Source organism: Balaenoptera borealis (genome assembly GCF_965194805.1).
Source record: "Balaenoptera borealis genome assembly, chromosome: 8".
NCBI lineage: Eukaryota > Metazoa > Chordata > Mammalia > Artiodactyla > Balaenopteridae > Balaenoptera > Balaenoptera borealis.
This window is the reverse complement of record NC_138865.1, coordinates 93,286,023-93,296,935: the sequence shown is the minus strand read 5'-3', so window position 1 is coordinate 93,296,935 and position 10,913 is coordinate 93,286,023. Positions and strand designations below refer to the sequence as shown.

Below are 10,913 nucleotides of genomic sequence, written 5' to 3'. Positions count from 1 at the left end.
ACACAGCCTTTATTACCAGATATTGAATACACTTAACTTCAACCATGAAAAGATTTTATATTTTGATAAATAGTGGGTAAATGGTAGATTACATAGTTTATTATGCTTTTTCAACTTTGTTCCTTTTTTGTACTAAAGGACAGCCATGCCTCATTTAAGGCCTGATTATAATTTAGAGGATCTTCATAATTCCCTCAAGATTTTATGTTAAAATTCTCACAGAACTCCACTGACTAATGACAAATCAGAACCTCTCTTCACAATCATGAGAAATTTAGGTTTTGTTTGTGTTTTTGTTTTTGTTTTTTTACTCTGTGTTCTTGAGATTTCTTGGAATGTCTTCCCCACCTTCCATTTCTGTGCTAACTCAGAAACTAATTATTCTCTAACATCTAAGAGTTTCATGTTCAGGCATATCCTGGTCTCTACTGTCACATTCAAAGTCTCTGGAATTTAGAATGCTACCTGTGGTTAAAAGTAAAAGCCTAATACTCCTCTGCCTGACAAGATATAATTTGAGTTATATATAGTTATATTAGATAAGAAACTGCAATAATGAAAGCTATAATGTTCAGTGGACATTAGTTTGAGCAGAATGGTACATTCTGTTTTCAACTCCTAATCAAATATTTTTAAAAGCTTAATTGCAAAAATAGCAAATTTTGGAAAGAATGTTAATGGCTGGAAAAATAAATTTAATAAAGAAAGAAAGGAAAATTTTAAAAAGATGAGAAAACCTAGAAGAAACCTAGGTTACTACTGATTAAATACATTCCCTAAAATAAACAAGAGTTGATGATATGTTATTTTGTGAAAACTTTTCTTGGAACATTTTCATATTCCTTGATGATTCCAGAAACATTGGGAAATATTAATCTTCTAATATTCAAAATCCGGAATTCTATATTATAGGAAATGAGAAAACATTGAAACTTCCTTAGTGTATAATGTAACTCCATGATTCTCATGAGGGGGTTTCTCCAACTGGGGAATATTTTCTGAATGCTCATACTAACTGTAGCATTAGGATCTCCAGAGTTCTGTGCTTCTTGGATACATATTTTCTATAATGTGGGATTACTGAGCAAATATTTAATATGAAATAAGGGAATAATTTGTATACACTGAAATGCAAATTAAATATATCTACTTTCTCCAAGTAGTAGAATTGAGTTACCTTTAACTGTGCTGTACAATTTAAAAGCCACATGTGAACTGAATCAAATTGAATGTAAAATTCAACTGCTCAGTTGCACTAGCCTCATTTCAAGTGTTCAGTAGCCATATTGGAATTGGAATGCAAAGATATAAAATACTTCCATCATCACAGAAATCCCATTGGTCAACAATGATCTGTAACATATATAGCTATACATGATTTCACAAGATTATTACCAGTAAAATTATGTGATCTTTTCAATACTCACAGGAACTGTTTTGTCTTGTAGTTGGGAAGGTTTTGATCTCCTTCTTTTTCCTGGCCGTGGTGGTTTGGGAAATACCAGGGCAAAATGTTGCTGATTCCATGATTTTTTACTTAATTCACTGACTAAAATAAGAAAACATTAAGCATACACTTCAGAATAAATAGAATTTTATCTAAAATGGCAGTAAGTTTCTCTTGCCCATTCTTTCCCATTGCCCAAGTACTGTCAAGAGGTTAATAATTCATAAATAAATTTGGTTTGGTTTAGAAAAAAATTAAAAAATAAATAAAATGGCAGTAAGTAATCATAAGTAAATTAATAAATAAATGATTCAAATTATGGCTTCATGTATTTGGTAATATTTGAAATTCTGTACTATTAATATGAGAAAATAAAATTTGATTTTTTAAAATTTTGACTAGTTTTATAGTTAATTATATAGTCATTGTGAAACTAGTATAGTCTGTAATGTAAATGGAAAAAAACAGTTTTACTGTTTCCTTTTAATCTTTCTATCTCTTCCAGTCTAGATTTCTGCTTTATACTCATTTGGTTAGAATACAATTCTACTGAGAACAGAAAATATGGTAGCTACTTCTGTAGCTCCCAGAGTACTTAGCACAGTTCCTATTTAAAATATTCAGTAAATATATGACTGAATGTAAAGGCTAACACTTAAGATTCCCTTAGTTAGTAACCATATTCTAAGCTACAAGAGTAAATGTCATACACCCAAGAACTGCGTTGTCATCGGTGGCATACTAATGAAGAAAATCGATAAATAAAGAGTACCTACAGAATTGTGATTGTGAGGGTCGAGTTACATGGAAACTATAATATAAATGGTTAAAAATATTTAGGTTACCAATAAGACCTGTGAGAGAGATATCCTCACTCTATTTAAGTGTGTACAAAAATGCTGTATATAAGAGAAAATAGACTTGTCCTGTGAGTCTCCTAAAGATAGAATCAGGATCAATGAGAAAATATGCAGAATGAAAGATATATTTAAGTTTAATATATGAGAGAAAATTGATTACTTGATATAAGAAGTCCTTCACCATCAGATTGACTGGCCTTGTCAAGTAATGAATTTTTTTGTCAATTATATGTCCGATATAGAATATCAGCAATGTAGCAGAAGACATTCCTGACACAGGTAAGAAGTTATTTATCCATTTTTTTACACTGCCTTTCAACTGTAAGATTATCTAACTGTTTGAGTTCTAACATGTAAATATGTCCACCTTTATGTTGCTGAACATATTCACTTAATCTTCTGTGGATATTAAGACAAAATATCTTTAGAAGGTATTCAATGAGCCCATGAGAAAGGTGCTTAGCAAAATTAAAAGCTGATTTTTAATAATATTCCATGACAGCTGTTGTTTATCACTTATCCCTAAAATTAATCATACCTGTTTAAAAAAATTGAACTTTCTTACCTGGGATGTAATTATCATATGTCCCAAAGTTTATTTTTTGGCTATTAAAATAAGAGGGGAAAGTTTTAATTAATTTATAAAAAATCACTCTATTTAATGATCATTATTGTACATAAACACTTGCCACGACCAGCTAGAGAAATATTTTACATTCTTAGATCTCTATTATTATGTAAGATTACTTCATCCTAGAAAAATAGAAATGAGCAAATATGTGTTTTTAACACAAACTTCAACATAACTAAAACAAGATGGATAAAAACATTAAAAAAAAACCTCACCAAAATGCATATCTGAAATATGGACATTTATGGGCTTTTTAATGTGACACCATGATTGAATTTTCCCCCACTTTATGCTCCAAATTCTCTTAAAATTGAACTATAAGACATTGTAAGAATTATAAGACATCATCTTAAAAACACTATGCCTAGGTGAAATCAGATCCTCAAAATAATCTCAGAATTTAACCAAATCCAAATCACTCAATGGCATGCATGTCTGTCTGTGAATGTGTGCATGTGTGTGTGTGTGTGTGTTTGTCAGTGTATACCACAAGCATTGATATGGATTTTGACTTTTTTTCTTCTCTAGGAAAATATGAGAAATAAAACTATGCTGCAAAGTAGTTTCTATTTACAAATTTCCATTTGTCTTAGTACTATATGAGCATGTTTATTCTCACAAAGGGGAGTTTTATATCTAATTCTTATTTATTTGTAATGGAGGCACATATTAAGATCTGTTAAAGAAATATTTTTATACATCATCCCATTATATTACAGAAATAATGTCATTGTTGATCATGAATGAGTTTGGGGCTTACACACACACGCATACACACACACATAAAAACACACATGCTCATACAGTGTTTTCCTTATTTTAACATTACGTAAATATTAAGAATAAAGTGCAGTACAGAAGTATCTTGGTACCTTCATTAAAATTTTTGTTCCCATTAAAAACCTGGCACATTTTTGCCACTCTACAAAAATTTGAATGAATTAATTGAATAAAATTCAGGATGTGTTGACTAATAAGTTACCTGGTCTAGTGATTTCTTAACTGAGGGCGTGCATTAAAATTACTCACCCTACTATATCTCTAGGTTTAAACCTAGCCAATCTACATTTATACACTGCTGAAGAAATTTTGATTTTCAACCATGGTTATGAACTTCTCTTTTCTAAATGCTCTGAAAGAGGAACTATGTCATAAAACAATATTATTAAATTTGAGATTTAGAAAGTGGTACATAGGCACGGTCCATTAATTTCTGTGTAATCTCTGAGGAATATTCTTTGATCATAAAGCAATTGAATTAAAAATCAATAACAAAATTACAGTTGACCCTTGAACAGCAAGGGTTTGAACTTCATGGGCCCACTTATATGTGGATATTTTTCAATAATACAACCATACTGCAAGATCTGTGGTTGGTTGAATCCCTGAATGTAATACCACAGATTTGGAGGGCCAACTATTAAGTTCTGTGTGGATTTTTGACTTTGTGGGGATTGGCTCCCCTAGAGCCCATGTTATTCATGGGTCAACAGTATATTGAAAGTACATAAACATTTGAAACATAAACACCTCCTTCTACATAACCAGCGGTCAAACAATTTACAATGCACACTTATGAAAAAGAAGCAAATGGATAATAATTTATAACAAAAATTGTGGAATACTGCAGACAGTACATAGAGAGAACTTTATAGCTTTAATGCATTTTATTAGAAAAAAGTTTAAAATCAGTGTTGTAAATTATTGCTTTAAAATTAGGAAAATATCAAACTAAAGTCAAAGTTAAAGGGAGAAAATAATAAAGCTTAAGCAAGAAAAATCAGTGAAAGAGAAACAAAATTAGAGCAAATATAACCCCACTTTTATCAGTGGAAAGATCACCCAGACAGAAAATCAATAAGGCAACACAGGCCTTAAGTGACACATTAGACCAGATGCACTTAATTGATATTTTTAGAGCATTCCATCCAAAAGCAGCAGAATACACATTCTTTTCAAATGCCTGTGGAACATTCTCCGGGGTTGATCTCATGCAGGGCCCCAAAGTGAGCCTCAGTAAATTTAAGAAAACTGAAAACATATCAAGCATCTTTTCCAACCACAAGGCTATGAGATTAGAAGTCAACTACAAGAAAAAAAAAAAAACTGTAAAAAAACATAGATATGTGAAGGCTAAACAATGTGGATCACTGAAGAAATGAAAGAGGAAGTAAAAAAAATACCTAGAGACAAATGACAATGACAGCATGATGACCCAAAACCTATGGGACACAGCAAAAGAAGTTCTAAGAGGGAAGTTGATAGCAATACAATCTTACCTCAGGAAACAAGAAAAATCTCAAACAATCTAACCTTACACCTAAAGCAACTAGAGAAAGAAGAACAAGCAAAACCCAAAATTAGTAGAAGGAAAGAAATCATAAAGATCAGAGCAGAAATAAATGAAATAGAGATGAAGAAGACAATAGAAAAGATCAATGAAACTAAAAGCTGGTTCTTTGAGAAGATAAACCTTTAGTGAAACTCATCCAGAAAAAAAGGAAGAGGGGTCAAATCAATAAAATTAGAAATGAAAAATAGGAAGTTACAACTGACAGCACAGAAATACAAAGTATCATAAGAGATTACTACAGCCACTATATTCCAATAAAATGGAAGACCTAGAAGAAATTGACACATTCTTAGAAAGGTACAGTCTCCCAAGACTAAACTAGGAATAAATAGAAAATATGAACAGACTGATCACAAGTATTGAAATTGAAACTGTGATTAAAAAACTCTCAACAAAGTACAGGACCAGATGGCTTCACAGGCAAGTCTATCAGATATTTAGAGAAGAGCTAAAACCTATCCTTCTCAACTCTTCCAAAAAGATGCAGAGGGAGGAACACTCTCAAACTCATTCTATGAGGCCACCATTGCCCTGATACCAAAACCAGACAAAGATACCACACACACAAAAAAAAGAAAATTACAGGCCATACACTGATGAACATAGACGCAAAAATCCTCAACAAAATACTAGCAAACAGAATCCAACAATGCATTAAAAGGATCATACACCACTACCAAGTGGGATTTATCCCAAGGATGCAAGGATTTTTCAGTATCCTCAAGTCAATCAGTGTGATACACTACATTAACAAATTGGAGAATAAAAACCATATGATCATCTCAATAGATGCAGAAAAAGCTTTTAACAAAATTTAACACCCATTTATGATAAAAACTCTCCAGAAAGTGGGCAATGAGGGAACACACCTCAATATAATAAAGGCTATATGTTACAAACCTACAGCTAACAACATACTCAATGGTGAAAAGCTGAAAGCATCTACTCTAAGATCAGGAACAGGACAAGGATGTCCACTCTTACCATTTTTATTCAACATAGACTTGGAAGTCCTAGCCACAGCAATCAGAGGGGAAAAAAAGAAATAAAAGGAATCCAAATTGGAAAAGAAGTAAAACTGTCTCTCTTTGCAGATGACATGGTACTTTACATAGAAAATCCTAAAGATGCTACCAGAAAACTACTAGAGCTCATCAATGAATTTGCTAAAATTGCAGGATATAAAATTAATACACAGAAATCTGTTGCATATCTATACACTAACAATGAAATATCAGAAAGAGAAATTAAAGAAACAATCCCATGTACCATCGCATCAAAAAGAATAAAATATCTAGGAATAAACCTACCTAAGGAGGCAAAAGACCTGCACTCTGAAAACTGTAAGCTGCTGCTGAAAGAAACTGAAGATGACACAAACAGATGGAAAGATGTTCCACATTCTTGGACTGGAATAATCAATATTGTCAAAACAACTATATTGCTCAAGGCAATTTACAGATTCATTGCAATCCCTATAAAATTACCAGTGGCATTTTTCACAGAACTAGAACAAAAAATTTTAAAATTTGTATGGAGACACAAAAGACCCTGACTAGCTAAATCAATCTTTTTTTTTTTTTTTTTTTTGGCCACACCACACGGCATGTGGGGTCTTAGTTCCCCCACCAGGGATCAAACCTGTGCCCCCTGCATTGGAAGTGTGGATTCTTTTCTTAACCACTGGACCACCAAGGAAGTCCCAAAATCAATCTTGAGAAAGAAAAACATAGCTGTAGGAATCAGGCTCCCTGACTTCAGACTATACTACTAACCTACGGTAATCAAAACAATATAGTACTGGTACAAAAACAGAAATATAGATCAATGTAACAGAATAGAAAGCCCAGAAATAAACCCACGCACCTATGGTCAATTACTCTATGACAAAAGAGGGCATGACTATACAGTGGAGAGAAGACAGTCTCTTCAATAAATCATACTGGGAAAACTAGACAGCTACATGTAAAAGAATGAAATTAAAACATTCTCTAACACCGTACACAAGAACAAACTTAAAATGGACTAAAAACCTAAATGTAAGACTGGATACTGTAAAACTCTTAGAGGAAAACATAGGCAAAACACTCTTTGACATAAATCGTAGCAATATCTTTTTCAGTGCATCTCCTAGAGTAATGGAAATAAAAATAAAAAGAATCAAATGGGACCTAATTAAACTCAAAAGCTTTTGCACAGTAAAGCAAACCATAAGCAAAAAGAAAAGACAACCCACAGAATGGGAGAAATATTTGCAAACATTGTGACCAACAAGGGATTAATCTCCAAAATTTACAAACAGCACATGCAGCTCAATATCAAAAAAAAAGAAACAACCCAATCAAAAAGTGGGCAGAAGACCTAAATAGACATTTCACTGAAGAAGACATACAGATGGCCAAGAGGGACGTGAAAATATGCTCAACATCACTAATCAGTAGAGAAATGCAAATCAAAACTACAATGGGATATCACCTCACGCCAGTCAGAATGGCCATCATCAAAAAGTCTACAAACAATAAATGCTGGATAGAGTGTGGAGAAAAGGGAACCCTCCTACAGTGTTGGTGGGAATATAAATTGGTATAGCCACTATGGAGAACAGTATGGAGGTTCCTGAAAAAACTAAAAATAGAGCTACCATATGATCCAGCAGTCCCACTCCTCGGCATATATCTGGAGAAAAGCATGGTTCAAAAGGATACATGCACCCCAGTGTTCATTGCAGCACTGTTTATAATAGGCAAGACATGGAAGCAACCTAAATGTCCATTGACAGATGAATGGATAAAGAAGATGTGGTACACATATGCAGTGGAATATTACTCAGCCATTAAAAAGAATGAAATTATGCCATTTGCAGGAACATGGATGGACCTGGAGATTATCATACTAAGTGAAGTAAGTCAGACAGAAAAAGACAAATATCATATGATACCACTTATATGCGGAATCTAAAAAAAAAAAAAATGATACAAATGAACTTCTTTACAAAACAGAAACAGACACACAGACATAGTAAACAAACTTATGGTTACCAAAAAGGAAAGGTGAGGCATATGGATAAATTGGGAATTTGGAATTGACATATACACACTGCTATATTTAAAAGTAGATAACCAAGAAGGACCTACTGTATAGCACAGGGAACCATGCTCAATATTCTGCAATAACCTAAATGGGATAAGAATTTGAAAAAGAATAGATATATGTATATGTATAACTGAATCACTTTGCTGTACACCTGAAATTAACACAATGTTGTAAATCAGCTATACTCCAATATAAAATAAAAATTAAAAAAAAACAAATTAGAGCAAATATAAAAATCCAAAATTTGTTTTTGAAAAGATTATTAAAATTTATTAACTTTTAGAAAAACTGATGAAGAAAAACAGAGAGAACACACAAATTACCAATATCAGGAGAGATGAAGGTTTTGTAATTATATAGATTTTAAAGGATAATGAGGAATATCAGTAACAATTTTATTATAATAAACTGAGCAACTCAAGTGAAATAGACGAGCTCCTTGTAAAACTCAGTTTATTTACCAATACTGACACAAGATGAAACAACAAAAATGTGAATAGCCCTATAATTATTAAATAAATTTAATTCACTATCAAAAACCTTCCCAGAAAAGAAGGCACAGGCCCATGGAGTTTTACTGATAAATCCAATTAAAAACTTAAGGAAAAATACTAACAACTCTACACAAGTTTTTCAGAAACAAGAGGAAGTGGGAAGATATTTAAACTCATTTTTGAGATCAATATAAATAACCCTGTCACCAAAATGTCTCAAGGACATTACCAGCAATGTATATTATAGACTAATACCATGCATTAACATAGATGCAAAAATTCCTTAACAATTTATTAATCTTGCTGAACAATATATAAAAAGGCTAACATACCATGATCATTGAGGTTTACTCTATGCAGTGTAAACTAGTTGGTTTAATATATATGAATTAATCATTGCAATCACTCCAAATAACATATAAGAAAATTCATCTGATTATCTCAAGATATGCAGAAGAAGTTTTGAAAAAGAGTAACATTCATTCATAATTTTAAAACTCTGAGAACACTAGGAATCGAAGGCATCTTCCTCAAATAGATTAAATGAGTCCTGACAATAGTTACTATTAAAATAAAATTAATTAATGGTGGAATATTGACTGTCTTTCCTCTATAAACTGTAAACAAGGCATGGATGCTCACTTCATTCAGCATTGTAATCCAGATGCTGTTTTGTTCCATAAGGCAATAAAAACATTAAAATGGAAAGGAAGAAGTAAAATTGGACTTTATTCACAGAGGGCATTGTTTAGTAAGTAGAATATCCAATGACACCTAAAAAATAATTTAGAGCTATTTATTGAACATAATAAGATCATATGATACAAGGTCTAATTATATCAACTAATTATATTTCTATAACTAGAAAAGTTGGGCATATAAATTTAAGAAAACAATATAATAGTATAATTTGTAATAACAAAAATTATTTTTAAATAATTTTATTGAAATATATGTGAGACCTGTATAAGAGAACTAAAAAAAAAAAAAATTCCTCAGGGAAATTAAAGATGAAAAGGAAAAAAAAAAATATACACACACACACACACACACACACACACACACATACACACACACACACACACACACACACACACACACACATATATATCTGATTAGAAGTAAAAGAACCCTTTAAACCCACTAGAAGAGCTAAAGTTAAGGATTAATGACACCAGTCATCAGCTACAATATAGAGCATCTGACATGTTCAGCATCAGTGGTGAAGGTACAAATGGTACAACCACCTTGGAATACCACTTGATTTTTTTTTTTAATTTTTTTTTTAAGTTTTTTTTTTTTTGATGTGGACCATTTTTAAAGTCTTTATTGAATTTGTTACAACATTGCTTCTGTTTTATGCTTTGGTTTTTTGGCTGCAAGACATGTGGGATCTTAGCTCCCTGACCAGGGATCGAACCCACACCCCCTGCATTGGAAGGTGAAGTTTTAACCACTGGACCACCAGAGAAGTCCCTTGATTTTTTAAAAATAAAGTTAAACATATACATGTTCTATGTATGGTTCAGCATTTCCACTAGTAGCTTACCCAAGAGAAATCTCCAAAAAACTTGGGAAAACTGTTTATAGCAACTTTATTCATAATAACCCAAAACTAAAGTAACCCATAATAATCCAAAACTAAAGTGATCAACAGGAGAATGGATAAACTAAGTATGGTATATTCATGCAATGGAATACTACTCAGCTATGTAAAGGAATGTATTACTGATGTATGCAACATGGAAACATGGATGAATCCAAAAAAAAATATTATACTGAAAGAAAAAAATCCAGAAACCCAAAAGCATATACGTTATGATTTAATTTGTGTTAATCTCAAGAATAGGCAAGATTTTCTATGGTAACTTAGCAGCCATTTGTGGGGGAGAGGCAGAATGGACTGACTGGAAACTGGCAAAATGTAACTTAATGGTGTGGTTGAAAATTCTTATGTTTCTTAAGGTTGGTTAGGTTAGAGTTAGTGACAATTCAATACATTTAGTATTATTTTTACTGAGAAGAATTTATAGGA

The 10,913-nt window shown here is 32.1% G+C and overlaps 1 protein-coding gene and 1 long non-coding RNA gene across 2 annotated transcripts in view; one reads left to right on the top strand and one right to left on the bottom strand.

Annotated features, from left to right (window-relative positions):
• The window catches only part of LOC309634319, a 731,543-nt gene that overhangs the window by 671,745 nt on the left and 48,885 nt on the right, over nt 1–10,913 (top strand). The gene's annotated exons all lie outside the window — the stretch shown is intronic.
• CYLC2 (cylicin 2) overlaps nt 1–10,913 on the bottom strand; it is a gene marked incomplete at its 5' end in the record, with an annotated part of 39,726 nt that overhangs the window by 21,809 nt on the left and 7,004 nt on the right. The window contains one exon of the mRNA XM_082403041.1: nt 1,428–1,549. Within this exon, the coding sequence (XP_082259167.1) occupies nt 1,428–1,549 (122 nt within the window). The remainder of the gene's footprint in view (nt 1–1,427; nt 1,550–10,913) is intronic.